Source organism: Microtus pennsylvanicus, chromosome 7, assembly GCF_037038515.1.
Source record: "Microtus pennsylvanicus isolate mMicPen1 chromosome 7, mMicPen1.hap1, whole genome shotgun sequence".
Classification (NCBI taxonomy): domain Eukaryota; kingdom Metazoa; phylum Chordata; class Mammalia; order Rodentia; family Cricetidae; genus Microtus; species Microtus pennsylvanicus.
In genome coordinates this window covers 78,192,951-78,209,695 of record NC_134585.1, presented here as the reverse complement: position 1 = coordinate 78,209,695, position 16,745 = coordinate 78,192,951, and the positions used below count along the sequence as shown (strand labels likewise).

The following is a 16,745-nucleotide window of genomic DNA, read 5'->3' as shown; positions in this document are numbered from 1 at the left end:
CTAGCCCCTAGCTCAGTAAGAAGATGCCTAGGGAACCCCAGAGAGGCATCGAGCACAGACACTTTACTACTCTTGTCTAAATATATATGCTCCTCAATCCAACATGAGGTTACATTCCAATCATAACATCATCCTGAAATGGAATGTGCCAAACACTTAACCAGGCAAAGATAACAGCTCAGACTGTTGTGTGTTGGCAGGCATCTGGGCAAAGGCACTGAAGGCAAAGCTTCCTTAAGTGTTTCAAAACATCTTTTGCAATCACTTCACTTTTGCCTTTAAACAACTCCCATGGTGGGAGACATAGGAAGCTGATTTACAGTGGCAGCTGTAGGAAAGAGAGAAGCCAGTGTTCTCTTGTGCAGCTGCCCACTGAGGCTAGTACTGGTGACAGTGGGAGAATACACGTCAAAAAGAAATGTTAACTCTGTTCACCATATCTACACCCCACATCATGTGTGTAAGCACGCGTAAACATCCATTACCCTGTTAATATGTACAGCATTAATGTGCATGGGCTGAAAATTTTTAAGTTAAAAATATCCATTTGTATCAACATCTTCAAATAAGCTAATAGCTCACTGTGGTAGGAGTTGGCATATCCCCGTTGCCAAACTGTTATTCTCCAATAAAAGTCCATATTTGGAGACTCAGCAAATTATTTTTGTTTTTGCCTGGTCATCTGGCACAGAACTATGAACTTTCCTCTGGTCTCCCACAGATTCCGTTTTCTTTCCTGGAAACAGTGCAAAATTCAGAAAGCAAGCATAAACAGGCTAAGGCAGTTTCAATTTCGGTTTTCTATCTCCACAACTGGGTGAGTGCAATATCCTGTTTGACTCCTCTTTCTAAAGAATAGAACTTTGGAGAAGGCCGGACGCAGCAGCAAGCTTAAGAGTGCTGAGCCAAGGTAGCAGAGACTCGTCCCTTGCAGTCAGGTGAGTGCCCTGCGGCTCGGTACCCAAGGCACATATTTCTAAGGGGCTACAGCAAGGTCCTGAGGTCCCAGGGCGCAAATTTTACCCTGGTTCAATTTACACTGGTGGGTGGCTGAAGGTGACTGGAAGCGGTTCCGTTGCCCCAGGGCGTGTGAACCCGGCGCTGCTTCGCGCGGGAGGGAGGCGCCTTGGCTCCGGTGCATCAGCCATGGTCAGGGATGGGGGATGCGAGCAAGGTTCCAAGAGGAACCTGAGCTTTGGTCTGTGCAATCCTGTACACATCTCCACCATAAGGGGGCGAAGTTCTTTCTGCTACAGAGGGACCTAACCCCAGGCTCCTTAGTTGCTCTCTCCCTGTGCCTCCTGAAGTTGAAGAAACAGAAAACAGAGCCATGTCATGTTATGTCAGACAGACTAAATCCGCTATGCGGGTTTGAAGCGTCTCTGTGGTACCAGCTGCACTCCGTGCCCTGAGGGGTGGAGTCAGTCACACTCTTTTTAGTCAAAGGTTAAAAACAGCAGTTAAGCCTGTGTATCTTCATGTAGTGTTTCAAAGGGTGTCAATCATCCAAGAACAGTTTTATACAGCTTTGACAACTTGCGAAAAATCTAGGGCTGAGGCAGTTTGAACTCTCTTCTGTGTGACTCCAGAAAAGGAAAGGCTTTAAAGTACAGGATACTTTTATGAGATAATGTCAATCTGACACCACCTTCAGACCTTTGCCCACAGAAGTATTTATTGATGAGGATGCATTTTCAGAGAAACTGGCCACTGAAGAGAAATAATATTCATGTGCCATCTTTCACACCACGGGCATGAAGCAGATGTGGGATGATGAGTTGTCAGTGCAAGACCACACACTTGTCACTTACCATCATTGTGCGGGAAGGAAGCTGAAGGTCCTGGGGCTGCTTGCAGTTGGTTGATTGCTTGCCTAGTGTTGATGAACCTTCACTCCTCAGCACCATATAAATTCAGCATGGTGTTATTCATCCATGCTCCTGCCTTTCAGGATGTGGAAGCACCAGAATCAATTGTTCAAGATCAGTCTTTGCTGCTGAAAAAAAAAAAAATAAATAAAAATTAAAAAAAAAATTAGAAGCCATCCTGGGCTTGGTGAGATACTACCTGAAAAAAAAAAATTGAACACATAGCAAAACTTCTGCCTACAGCCCAAGAAAAATCACAATTAGAATGCCAAGTAAGATGATGCATGTGTGTAATCTCAATAGAAAAGAAAGTGCGTGGTGGCAAGATTAGACGTTCAAGGCCAGTCTATGCTATATAGAAAGTTTGGCCCTTGCATGGGTCACATAAGACTTTGTTGAAGTAAAATAAGGCAGAAAAGACCAGTTACTAGATTGACTTAAAGCTCCATGTTTGTACTGCTTGTTGCCAAGCGTGACTTCATTTGCTCGCTGGAATAGAACAACCTGGAGAAATGGATCAAACCCAACAGGCTGTTGCCCTTAACCTGACCCCAAAAGCTTACGCCTGACAAATGTAACATACGTCTTTGTAAAGTAAAAAGCTTTCTGCCATGTGTGCTTCTGAAAAAAAAAATCACCCTTGCTTGCCTGCTTGCCAGTATAAATGTGAATGCAAAGTAGACTCCAGACAGAAACCTTCAGGAACCATCCTGACTTTGGTCCACTGGTGAATACATCTCTTCTCTTCTACTCTCATTGGTTTTGGAGTTCTTGCTTTAGAGAGATTCCTGAAAAATTACCATTCAACCCAACAAAGATAAAATAATCCCACACCAAAAACCGAAATGGATGCATTCATTGTGTAAATACACGCCAATTGACATGCCACTAGAGGTGGCGTGGAGATCTCATACTCTCCTGAGAATGATTTTTTTTGGGTTTGCAGGTTACCATAACATCTAGTGCCAGCATGGAGGCTCCTATCTGCCTAGTGGAAAATGAGAATCAAGAGCTGAGAGTGAATCCCGAAGCACTAAACATTCTTGAGAAAATTACTCAGCCTGTGGTGGTGGTGGCCATTGTAGGACTGTACCGTACAGGGAAGTCCTACCTGATGAACCGCTTGGCAGGACAGAACCACGGTGAGTGCTGTCTTCAGACAGAAGGACAGAGGCCATTTGTTTGGAATCATTGGCAATGTAAATTGGTCATTCTCTCCTGATCATCAGATTGATCAATCATCAGATCAATTCCCATCACCTTCCCTTTTCTCTTATCAGTTTTACTATGGAGTCAGTGCAAATGCAATTCACTGTGTTTTGTTTATTAAAATAATAAAGATGGGATGGTAGAAGGAAGAAAAAACGGAGGGAGGGAAGAAAGGATGGGTGGGCAATTAGGTTTTGAAAGCATCACTCTGTGAGGCAGAAAAAGAGAGAGAGAAGGAGTGAACGATAGAGGGAGGGAAAGATGGGAAAAGAGAGAAAGGAGGGAAAGAGAGAAAAGGAAAAGAGGAGCGGGGAAGGGGAGAGAAGATTTGAGTTTGTGTCATATCATTTTTGAGTTACCTTTTTATTTTTCTGCCCTACTTCATCACAGCATTTTAATAACTATATACATTTCTCTATGAAGTCTTTTCAAATATGTATATGTAGTAATACATAACTACATAAATTACATACAGTATATGGCATAATTAATAAAGATAATTCTTATTTATTTACTAGCCAGGTCAAAATATAAAACTTTGTTAGCATTCAACTTTATGCATATCATCTTATACTCTCCCAAGGTTCATCAATATTCTTATTTTCACGAAACTTCTCCCACTGGTTCACAAAATCAGTTATAAAAATCTAACTGTGCATCTACAAAAATCAGGCCTACACTTAAACTTCTTAACAAGTATACTTATACATATTTATATAAAGCATATGTGTCTATTTTAATGCATGAGACTACATCCAACACATGTTGTCTGAGGTCTCTGTCTTCCTTGGATCACAAATTTATAAACTTCATTCTGCTTGTTGTAAGTATTATTAAATTATTTTAAAATTTTATATGTCAATATGTGAAAATATCATTTGTTGTAGTGAGCATGAATTTCTTTGCAGAGTTTATTTTGGAGGACAAGGTTTTCACACACGAGCTTGTCTTTATGTTGGGGTACTTTTGCACAGACTTCTCCTGGTGTAACAAAAGCAGAAGTGAATCTAGATTTCAGGATGTTTGCATGCTCAGTGTTTCCTCATGACATCAAATTGTTTTTTAAACTTTATATGTAGTTACATGTTTATTAACAACAATAGAGAACTCTGCATTTTTTAAAAAATAAAAACTCCATCTGATTTTAATTTCTGCTAATGTGGCTAGTTTGGGTCTGTGCCACCAGCTTATAGACAAGGTGGGGCAGTTCTTCATATCTAGTAATTCTCATGCTTATTTTGTAAAATATACACTCAAGTCTTTGAAAATTTAAGTCATTCAATCTGCCCTTTTCCACTACCTTCCTTTTGCTACAAGGAACATGCAAGGGCTTCTTTCCTCCTAATATTTTGTACCTAGATCAGCTCAGTGCCACTGTGGGTAGAACTTCTGTCTCCTATATTCTAAGGATTAATATGAATTAACATGGCTTCATTATTCTCTTTTGCAGGCTTCAATCTTGGCACCACAGTGAGGTCTGAAACTAAGGGCATCTGGATGTGGTGTGTGCCTCACCCCACCAAGTCAAAGTTCACCCTTGTGCTTCTAGACACAGAGGGTCTAGGTGATGTGGAAAAGGTAAGTCAGAGAGTTATGGGGGCTAGCCTTGAGTCTAGCCATTGGATTGCAGCTTTAGTTCACCTTCCGTGCTGGTTGCAAGAATCGCAAACATGATAGAGTACAACCCACCGCCTCTGGAGTTTGTGGAACTGGGTAGCATCTAATCTATTTGCCTGGCTTTCAGAGTAGCACATCTTACCTCAAATATTGCTTCCAGCCTGAACTTCCAAATCCTCACATGTAGCCTCTGCTTCGGTCAAACCAAAGAGGTATGCGAGGCATTAATATGACCAGTGCGATATAATATTTTTTATTTACTGAGTATTAAGCTTGCCACATGTGTGCCTTATTTAAATCTATAATTACATCTACCAGCAAGTATTTAAAAAGAAGCTGTTTTCCCACCATAGCCATCACAGCCCAGGTACACAGTCACACTAAAGTGAGACAGCCCTCCTTTCACTTACTAAAGTTAATCATGTTTCTCCATGTACTAGCATTGCATTCTACTGTTGGCACAGCTAGTCATCATGGTTGTATTTCTGTCCTTACAGGTCTGCCTCTTCCTATTGTTACTTTAAAATTTGCATTCTTACAGATGAATGTAGTACTTCGTATTCTGTAGATGTTTCATGAACAGTTGTTGGATCTGAGTAAATATTACTGCCTCTAATACGACATAATTGGTAGCCTGTTAATTAAATGGTATGGTGTTATTGCACATATACTGTACCAAGCACTATAGCAAATATTTTGCATAGTTGGACAGTGTCATTGATTCTGGTTATGGAAACTGGTAAGGTCAGTTTCAATGCTGAAAAGGAAACAAGATTTTCTATTCTTCAAATCATTGTTCTTCATTCTATCAGTCTGATGTATTTCTGCTTAAGCAGCCAATAAGCAAGTGAAAGAATGGAGGTTAGATTCTGAAGTCCCTTGTCTTCATGTGTCCTCTAGGGTGACCTTAAGAATGACTCATGGATCTTTGCCCTGGCTGTGCTCCTAAGCAGCACTTTTGTCTACAACAGCATGAACACCATCAACCACCAGGCCCTGGAGCAGCTGCAGTATCCTTCCAGGGACCTAACCATGTTTTATTAATGGCTTATATTACTCAGTACTTCAGACTGAGGAAATGGGTTTGTAGAAGACCTCTAGGAGGGTAGAATGTTGCCTTTTGTTCCTTAGCGAAGGTCCCAGCTATGTGACTGAACTCACTGAGCTGATCAGAACAAAATCCTCTTCACAATCTGAAGAAATGGATGATTCTGATGAGTTTGTGAGCTTCTTCCCAGACTTTGTCTGGACTGTTCGGGATTTCACTCTGGAGCTGAAGTTAGATGGACGTGTCATCACAGCGGATGAGTACCTGGAGAATGCCCTGAAGCTGATTCCAGGTATCAGAGCCTGGCTTGGGAGGGAAGGCGCTAACTGTCTCATTCATTACTTGCCATAAATGTTGCTTTTACCCTAATTTGAACTCTTAGCCAGTAATAAACTGATAACTGAAAGGCAATTAGTGAGCATTTTCCATGGTTATTATCCTGGACAATCTTCAGCTGCTGGAGTTTAAATATAATGGAAACAATGAGGCTCAAATATTGGACCAAATGATCTTAAATCAATTAATTGTGAAAAATGTTATTTGGATAGCAATACTTTCTATAACGTTCATACCCCACATATTATGTTCCTTATAAAGGATTTCTGTTTTCTCTCCCACTCCTCTCTCTTCACACACACACACAACCACACCATATAGATAATATATATGATATATATTATAACTTAACCTTAACATACATATATTCCAACCATATATATATATCTAACTTTATACATACACACATATATACAGAGAGAGAGAGTACATAGATGTTATAAAATCACATGAAATGAAGTGATCTATTCCAAATTGTAATTCTTTTGTACAGTATATTTATTACTACTTGACTACTTAATATTTTTCAGATAAAGATGTATTATGAATAGTTCAGAAAAAATCAATATTTTCTTACAGAGAACTTAAATCTTTATTTTCCATTTCTCATAACCTTCTTTTCTCTTGACAGTCTCACAGTTAACATATTTAATATTGTATCTATTTTTAAATATACAATATTTAGATATTGAGAGAGGTCTCTCTGCATTTTTATTCATTCATTTATTTTCTTCTCTCAACAAACATTCATTGAATAGTTGTATGGCACGGGATTGCTGTAATTCTCAGCCAACACTAACAGACTCTTATTTAGCAAAGAAAAGAGGTTTTTACATTAAATGTAAGTTAGTATTACTCATCATAATTGACAAGGCACAGAATCTTCTGAAGTATTTATGATATTTGTGCTTTTCTCTCCTGACCTGATATCATATGCCATCTTTAATTTTTCCTGGTAGCATCTTATTGTTTTCTGAATCACTTTGTTTTAAGGTCCAAATTTCATTTCTGACAAGGATTTTGGAAAGTCAGAAAACTTCTTCTAACACTTTGATTCCACTAGTCCAAAATGTTTGCTAAATTCTTAATCCACCGGGGTCTGTACCAAACACTAGGAAGACCAAAAATTAGTTGCATCTATCCCATGGATAGCTGGTACTCTTTATCATCATAATTGCTTTATTGCCCTTTACTTTTAAGCAGAAATGGATTTGTCATTGTCCAAGATGCTCAAATGAAGAGCATGTGGTGGATTATAGGAGATGAAGGAGAGAACAACTGTGACCCCAGGTTCTCTGGAAATGAAAACACCAGGCCCTGAGCCTGAGGGCCGTTTTGTTAAAGAACTAATTTCTTTTACATATTTTTACAGGTAGGGGTCTCAAAGCCCAAAATGCTAACATGCCTAGGGAATGCATCAGGCATTTCTTTCCACAACGGAAATGTTTTGTCTTTGATCGACCTACAAAAGAGAAAGAACTCTTAGTCCATGTTGAGGAAATACCAGAAGACGAGTTGGATCCCAATTTCCAAGCACAATCAAAAGTATTCTGTTCTTACGTCTTTTCCAATTCCAAGGCCAAGACCTTGAAAGAGGGAATCATTGTCAATGGAAACAGTGAGTTACCTTTGGGCTAATGAATATCTCTCTACTTTGAAATAGTGTGCTGAAAATTTTTGATTAAAGGTTAGTGTCTCATACAGAGAAAGAGTTGTTTATGCTATTTAGAAAATTTCATCTTTCTGAAATAGCATCTCTCTATATGGAGTCTTATTGAAACCTAATAAAGCTTATGAAATGGCTAATGATCAAAGAAGCAGGACTAAGGTTAAAGAGGGAATACCTGGTTTGAAATAATGTTCAAGGACACAGCTGCTTCTCTGGTTAGAAAAGAGAGTTCTAAAGGAAGTAAGAGACCAAGGTTCCTAAAAGTTCATTGTGAATTTGAGCTAAAAATTCACTATTTTTGGACTCAGGTGGTGGTTCAGTCAGTAAAGTGCTTAGCTTACAATCATGAGTTCAATTCCCAGAGTCCACCTGAAAGTGTTGAGAGTGGTTTTGCACACCTGTAACTGGGGAAACAGAGACAAGCAAATTATCAAGGCTTGCCATTTGCCTCTACACACAGACACACACAAATACATGCAACCATGCACTCACACAATCCCCCAACACAATATACACATGTCCTTCAATGAAATATCTCTGTATAGTCACATGATGCCAATACGCAGAAGAGCTGCTCCTTTCCCATAACGCTTTCTTATTGTCCTAAAATTCAAAACTTTCGAAAAACATTATCACTTTTATTTGTGGTTGGGTCCAACAAAATAGGCTTTACTCTCATGCATGAAATATTCATTGCCTAAGTGATTTAGTATTTCATTGCTGTTGCGTGAATCATGCGAAATTAACAATAGTTAGCTTGATATTTAACTTTCAGTTTCTTGCTTTGGTCAGGACTGGCAACTCTGGTGACGACCTATGTGGATGCCATCAATAGTGGAGCAGTGCCTTGCTTGGAGAATGCAGTGACCACTCTGGCCCAGCGTGAGAACTCCATAGCTGTGCAGAAGGCAACTGACCACTACACTGAACGGATGGCCCAGCTAGTGAGGCTCCCCACAAACACACTCCAGGATCTGCTCAATGTGCACACAGCCTGTGAGAAGGAAGCCATTGCTGTCTTTATGGAGCACTCCTTCAAGGATGAAAATCAGCAGTTCCAGAAGAACCTGGTGGTACTGTATCTGTGCCTCTTCTTTTTCCTTCCCGATATCCACTTTTAGGAGTATTGGAAACAGTTGCCATTTTGACTTTGCCATTCATCTGGATTCTTGTGAGTGACAGGTTTCTACAAGATTAAATTCAGGGACTTGATAATTTTTTCATTGCTACAAAAGTATTTTCAATAAACACATCAGGATGAGAAAGCACATATACATCCGCTCAGTTTTGTAGACTATAAGCACGGTGCAGGGAGGCTTGTGTGCTCTGCTCAGGGCATCAGGAGACTGAAGCATGTTGTAAACTGAGTTCAGCCCTCACCCGAAAGCTCTGGGGAGCCTCATAAGCAAGGGAATCCCTTGGACTGGAATTTCTAAGTATAATACAAAGTTTTATTATTCTGTCTCTACACACTCATGTTCTTCATGGAGGAATTAATGAAGGGCTCATGAACCTATGTAAAGTTCCTGTCCCTGTGTGAATTGCTTTTTTATAGGTGTATTTTCCTTCATATTAATTCTTGGAGGAGGTGCTCCTGCCAACCATGCCCCGCTGTTCAGCTGGCGAATTGTTCACTGTTAATCTCAGTGCTGCTAAAAGAGCCAAAGGTCCTGCGGATAGACCTTATTGTTTCACAGGGGATGAGCCTGGCCACTGGAAAGGCATGGGGTGTCCATGGTGACTCAGACATGGCAGTGAAGAGAGTTTCCTGACCCATGGTGCAATTTCCACATCTAAGTTTATTACTTCCCCCAAGAACAAAGTTGGATCTGTTTTTCAACAGCTTCCTTTTCTGGTGTCTCTATCATCCCCTGGCAGGTTGCCATAGAGGAACATAAGGAAGATTTCCTTCGACAGAATGAAGAAGCATCTCTCAGTTACTGCCAGGCTGAGCTGGAGAAGCTTGCAGAGCACCTGAGGGAGAACATCTCACGTGGAGCTTTCTCTGTTCCTGGTGGACACAGACTCTACTTAGAGGCCAGGAAGAAGGTGGAGCAGGATTATGAGCGAGTGCCCAGGAAGGGAGTGAAGGTGAGGAATGAGGAATAAGCAACAGGGAGATGGGGCTCAGGGTTTCTAGGAATTATCCTTCTTCCTTAGATCTGAACTTCTCATGAGGAGAAGGCTGAGTATGTCTAGCTATGCACTTCCAGATTATAAAGTTCTGAGTTAATAATTCTTATGTATTTATTTAAAAGTTTTATTGTTTATACATTTCATAGTATATACTGTGCATGGTACTGTGTTACATTAAGAAATTTTCATACACACACGCACACACTTATGTATGTGGTATGGTAAGAATATTCCCCATATCACTCTATCCTTCTCTTTCAATAAAGTCATAAAATTAGTCTTTCCCTGAAAGGACTTTAGAATGGATAACACTAACTGGAGCAGAATACTTGTTCCATTGATTAACCCAGGCAATTATTTTATGAACTAAATAGTGGGGTTTGAAGATAAAAGGCACCCTTGTCCATGAGATACTGATGATCGTGCCTCACTATAGTCAGTTGGATTCTTCAGAATAAGAACTATCCCAGCACAAACAGAGAGCAGAAATAATGATGCGATTAATATCATGGTGGTTGCAATAATATTCAATCCTCAGAATAAGGGTGTGATTATGGACTACTGTTGTGTGCATTTAAGAGGTGTGTGATGGAGTGACTGAGACACTGATGCATTGTCAGGCCACAGAAAAACAGTTATCTCAATATATTTAGCAACCATGCAGACATTAGAAGACAGCTTAGCAAAGCTTCCCCTAAAAGAAGATAAAGAGAAAAGATAGATTATCAATGGGTGTTTACCTGTCTAATAAAAACACAACGAGGATTCTAGCAGGCAAGAACTGTGTGGGTACATTAAACAATGGAGAGGGCAATTTTGAGGCTCTGCCTAGGGCTCTGTGGTTGTAACCTGGTCTGAGAAGTGAAACACTATTTGGAAGGAGAGACTTGGGAGATGGCTACCACCAAAGATTTTCAAGAATTGCAGAAGAGATTTGAATTACTACTGTTAAAGCAAAGGAAACAGAAGGGGGGATCTTAAGAAGGGTGAGAAAATATATAGGACTTAGAGGGCAGCATTGTGTTTTTGTGGCCTGTTAATTTCACTTTTCTGTTTCCTTAGGCAAATCATGTCCTTCAGAGCTTTCTACAGTCACAGGTTACCATAGAGGACTTCATCCTGCAATCAGACAAAGCCCTCACTGATGGGCAGAAGGCCATGGAAGGTACATAGGAGGATTGACTCTCACAGGGATTGGAAGGCTTCTGTTAAGCCTGCGGATGTATGGTCAGGAAGGTCTTTCTACAATAGATTGCATACTCCACTACTATGAGATTAAGAAGGGTAGGTATGGTCTCACTCAGCTACTGTAGCAGGTGTCTTTTAGCATCATTCTGAAATGTACCTTTGAGGTATGGGCCCTAGAATTCATAGTTCTTCCTAGATGTTTTTAAAATCACCCATGTCTCTCAGCCCAAGGAAGGAGAGCTCTGTCCTGACTGTTGGGTTTTGCCTCTTTCAAACCCTTGTGGGACAGCTGAGCGGGCTCAGAAGGAGGCAGCGGAACAAGAGCAGGAACTACTAAGACAGAAACAGAAAGAACTGCAGCAAGTGATGGAATCTCAAGAGAGAAGCTACAAGGAAAATATGGACCAACTACATGAGAAGATGGAGACTGAAAGGAAGAACCTTTTGAGAGAGCAAGAGGAGATGCTAGCACACAAATTGAAGGTAAGCTCGTGTGAGCCCTAGAAATTATCAGAGGAACAACAGTGTTCAGGTTTGGTCTTGTCTGACATCTCCACTCATGCAAATGGTGCTGAGGAAAATACAGGATACAGTTTGTTTTGACCATTTCTCATACCCATTTATTAGGGAAATTCATTAGTGAGTGCATTTTAGTAGAGTGATAGATATGTGTCCTTAGTTACTTGAGTTGCAAGTGCAAACCCCTAACCTTAAAAAAAAAAAAACAAAACATGGTTTTCCAGGTGTATTTTCCTTTTTACAGGTCCAAGAAGACATGCTTAAAGAGGGATTTAAAACAAAATATGAGGCACTGGGTGATGAGATAAGCCTACTACAAAATGTGATTAAAAAAAATCAGAATCCGAGCAGCTCATTAGCTGCACAAGTCTTTGATGGGTTTGGAAATGTGCTAATTTCAGTATTGCCTGGTTCTGGTAAGTTATTTGGTGTAGGGCTGAAAATTCTAAGCAATCAAATGAAAAAGTCAAAGAATCCTTCTTAGAAAATTGTAGGTATGGGTCTTTATTCCTGAGAATTATTTTTAAACTCTATGTCACGTTAACTTCATTTATTAAGTTTCAAAAACCAAGAATATACATAAGTCACTGTCCACAAATTGATGTCAAGTCCCCATTGCTGAAGACAATACCTACATAACTCAACTCATTGAACGTGGAGAAGTCAAGCTGGTGCCCACAGAACCTTCACCCCACATGCTAACATCTTTGGCACAGGGAAACACTCGGCATACTACCAAAGAAAAACAAGCATCAATCAGCCACAAACTCTTTGATCTATAAGAGTGTCCTGCCTGCAAAGTATGATAATACAGTGGTGACTCAAAACTTGGGAGTAACCAGCCAATCTCTGATCTGACTTAAGGTCTACTCCACAGAATGAATCCCATAACTGTGAGTGTGACCAAGAACCAGAGACTAAATAGCCAAATACTACTTTCCTATACATTTCAGCCCAAAAGTAGCAATAAAATGACACCTAATGTCATTCTGCTCTACTCATAAATCAGGGCCTTGCTCAGCCATCATTAGAAAACTTTCCTCCTGCAGCATATAGAAAGAAGTACAGAGACCCATGTGATGTGGGAGTCCCCTCTGTGTGCTGTGATTACCATTAATGAATAAAGAAACTGCTTTGGACTTATATAAAGGTAACATGACTTCCAAATTTGGGTCTAAGGATGTGTTGCTTTGGAAAAGAGGTTCTTCTCTTGTTTCCACAGAGGATGAGAGCCTATGGATTGCTTCCAGATTGGTGTGGTTTCATGGAATAAGACCCCCTGAAAGATCGCCTTGAACATCCCTCAAAAAATTACTTCGCCCAACTGCTGACTGAGATGAACCTAGCACACAGGATATACCTTGGAAGATCTGATTAACAGCGCCCTTAAACAGCAGGAAGCAGTATGGACAGAACTACAACCATATTCCCAAATATTGTTTATAATTGTGTGTTTACATTTAAAGGAGGATATGCTATAGAGATTTGCATTGATATGAATCCTGGTTTATATATATATTTCAATTAAACTATAAACATACAAATTATAAATTTAAATATAAAATGTATATTCAATTAAACTATTTTCAATTAAAGTAAAAAATAAAAGCAATCTATTTAAAAATTTTTATTTAGTGTGCATTGTCTGCCAGTCAGTGGATGTATGGCAACAACATGGCTACCCCACTGCCCACTGCTCGGAAGGCCACCCAGAAGGTCACCATCCTGGTAATTTTCCTTCCAGATTGCGAGGAGAAACTGGGCACAGATGGGCAGAAGCCTTTGCAAGTATCAGAAGTTCCTACATGAAATGCATCTGTCCATGTGCCTGTTATGCCTATTACATTGAATCTGAATATGGCTATACCCTCTTGGTTTGGTGTTATCCAACTATCACCAGATTCCCAGGAGGATGAATCTGGAACTAAACATTCAGCAGAAAATATAAAAGCTTTGATAGATCGAGAGTTGAATCATGGCATTCCTTCTAACAGAATTATTTAGGGCCATTTTCTCAGGGAGGCACATTATCTTTATCCACTGCTTTTTTTTTTCATATGACAGAAACTGGCTGGCATCACTGATCTCAGATGCTGGCTTCCACTTTGGAATTTGTTTCTACAGGGTCCTATCCATAGCTCGGAAAAAAGATATTTCTATTCGCCAGTGCCATGGAGATGTGACCCTTTAGTTCCCCTGGTGCTTGATTCTCTTACTGCTGAAAAACTAAAAGCATTGGTAATTCTAGGCAAACAACTTTGAAAAGCTATGAAGGCTTGATGCACAGCTCATGACAGCAGCAATTCACTGATAAAGTCCTACCTCTGATTGATTGACATCACTCAGATGCCTTGTGTAGACATCCACCAACATCACTATAGTAGAGCATACACCTTCCATTCCTGATCATAAAACTTCTAATGTTTACAGTGTCCAAATGTTTTACAAGTATATACCAATGATGCGGACTAAATGATGTCTCCCTCAAAGAAAATGGAAGATCCTTTCAAGTTTCTATACACGTGTTTGCAATATACAATCCAGAACTTAGTAGTACTAAAGTAGATGAAGTGGAGCAGCTACCAGAATAAAGTGCCACAACCAGAGTTTTATTACATCATTTAAAATCTGCTAGTCTGCACGCAGGCCTAAACAAGCTGTTACAATGTAAGTGACTTGTTAGTGCTGTGAGTTAGACTCCGGTTTTACTCTGCAGGTATTTAGTTGCCACGCAGTGTTTGTATTTTTTATGTGTATGTGTGTATACACATACATATGTGACTGTTATGCATAAGAATTAGGTGGTATTACATTGTTCATGATGCTAGGGATAATGATTTTAAGTGTGTAAAAAGTAATACTGTTTTCCTCAGTTATAGCCTTTTTTAGGGAACCAGGCTGTTGTTTTTCTTCTATTTAATTTTTTTTACTCCCAAGAAAGAAAAAAAAATAGATTTTCCTTTCTTGATTTTCCTTAGAAGACTAATATTGCCTATCTGCCATTATAAAAATCTGTCTATTTATATTAGAATTTCATATTCTGAAACACAGGCAAAGGATATTTCAAATCTAGATAATGTGAAAAAGAAAGCACACATTACTTAAGCTCATGTGTTTGAAATAAATGCATCTAATTCCAACTTTAGAGTGTAGAGTTACCAGAATTTTTAGTCCTGGTAATAATTGCTTGGTTTTACATTTCTCTGAAAAACGGAAAGGGTAAAGAATGTCTTGGCATGTTCAGAAATAAATACTTAAGACCAGTCTTGAAGTTTAATTTCTACATCAGCTGTATCTTATCGTAGAGTTTAAATTTACATTTTCTGTCCATGCATTATGCTTGAACCCAAAAGCTGGTAATAAACTAATTTGACACTTTCATCTTAGGTAAAGGATAGCAACCACTTGATTTTAAACCATCAGCATGTCCAGAATATTGGTGAAAATTATTTAAATTAATTTATGGAGTGATAATGATTGAACTACATATATAATGCAGAACTATATATATATGTAGTTTGGCTACTACACAGTTGAATATGTTTAAAAAAATTATGCTTCTTTCTGACTGTTGCTTTTCTTGCTATTTTCCAACTAACCAGACCACTCTAAGAAACATCTTTATTAATGAGTGCTAGCTGATATGGAAATGATTTGGTATGGACTAGCTATAGGACGTGAGTAATGAAGAAAAATGCTTATGTCTAGATTTAAAACAATTTCAAACAATAATTTGCTATTTTGCTTTACTTTGTTTTTTTTTTTTATTGAGAAAAGGAAGAAAAAAAAACCAAGTTTCCACCTCCTCCCAGCCTCCCATTTCCCTCCCCCTCCTCTCACCCTTCTCCCCCTCCTCCCACCCTTCTCCCCCTCCTCCCACTCCTCTCCCCCTCCCTCTCCAGTCCAAAGAGCAGTCAGGGTTCCCTGCCCTGTGGTAAGTCCTAGGTCCTCCCCCCTCTGTCCATATCTAGGAAGGTGAACATCCAAACTGGTTAGGCTCCCACAAAGCCAGCACATTGCGTAGGATCAAAACCCCGTGCCATTGTCCTTGGCTTCTCATCAGCCCTCATTGTTCGCCATGTTCAGAGAGTCCAGTTTTAACCCATGCTTTTTCAGTCACAGTCCAGCTGGCCTTGGTGAGCTCCCAATAGATCAGCTCCACTGTCTCAGTGGGTGGGTGCACCCTTCATGGTCCCAACTTCTTCGCTCATGTTCTCCCTCCTTCTGCTCCTCATTGGGACCTTGGGAGCTCAGTCCAGTGCTCCAGTGTGGGTCTCTGTCTCTATCTCCATCCATCACCAAATGAAGGTTCTATGATGATATGCAAGATATTTGTCAGTATTGCTATAGGCTAGGGTCATTTCAGGTTCCCTATCCTCAGCTGCCCAAGGAACTAACTGGGGACCTCGGCTTGGGCTCCTGGGAGCCACTCTAGGTTCAAGTCTCTTGCCAACCCTAAGGTGGCTCCCTTAACTAGGAATTGTGGTTCCGTGCTCCCCTATCCAACCTTCCCGTCTCTTTTGCTTTACTTCGAAGCACATAAATTTACTTCCCTTATACCATAGTCAACTTTTACTTGGAGTAAGTCACATTCCATTGAATTCTTGTGTTATAATATGAAAAAAGTCATGTTTTTCATAGGTTCTATTCATGTGAAATAAAATACAATTCTGGAAAGATTTTTATATGGGGTGTGGGGGGGCATGCAGGACACTTCTGATTCTGGCATCATCTTCCACCTTGTTTAAGATAGGGTTTCTTATTTTTTCTGGGTGATGATGGCACACGCCTTTAATCCCAGCACTTGGGAGGCAGAGGCAGGCGGATCTCTGTGAGTTCGAGACCAGCCTGGTCTACAAGAGCTAGTTCAGAACAAAGATATACAGAGAATAAAAAATAAAAGTAAAAATAAACAAAATAGAGGTTAAAATAAAGCTGCACAAAGATGGAAAATACACAGAGAATCTTGATACTGTATGCTATTATGCTCTCTTTGAATTGTTTGAATGCTGAGGAAAGAGCAACAGCTGCTAAAAGATATTTATTTATAAATGCTGCTGAACTAATCCAACATAAATATTTTGAAAATGCCTTGAGTTTGAAATTTGGATCTAAGGACATGATGCTTTGGAAAGGAGTTTCTTATTTTGTTTTC

The 16,745-nt window shown here is 39.7% G+C and overlaps 1 protein-coding gene and 1 pseudogene across 2 annotated transcripts; both read left to right on the top strand.

Annotated features, from left to right (window-relative positions):
• Positions 1–830: 830 nt before the first annotated feature.
• Positions 831–13,173, top strand: LOC142854849 (guanylate-binding protein 7). 2 transcript variants are annotated; one of them, XM_075981201.1, is made up of 11 exons: positions 831–938; positions 2,815–3,010; positions 4,528–4,655; positions 5,595–5,704; positions 5,838–6,034; positions 7,451–7,696; positions 8,540–8,820; positions 9,626–9,838; positions 10,946–11,048; positions 11,361–11,554; positions 11,835–13,173. In XM_075981201.1, exons 2-11 carry the CDS (start codon positions 2,839–2,841, stop codon positions 12,072–12,074), a joined length of 1,884 nt encoding a protein of 627 aa, XP_075837316.1. In that variant the 5' UTR covers positions 831–938; positions 2,815–2,838; the 3' UTR covers positions 12,075–13,173. The 2 variants fall into 2 exon arrangements, with proteins under 2 accessions (XP_075837316.1, XP_075837317.1); XM_075981202.1 differs by lacking the exon at positions 7,451–7,696 and having other exon boundaries at positions 11,835–12,207.
• Position 13,174: 1 nt separating this feature from the next.
• Positions 13,175–13,926, top strand: LOC142854025 (acyl-protein thioesterase 1 pseudogene; annotated as a pseudogene).
• The last annotated feature ends 2,819 nt before the right edge of the window (positions 13,927–16,745 follow it).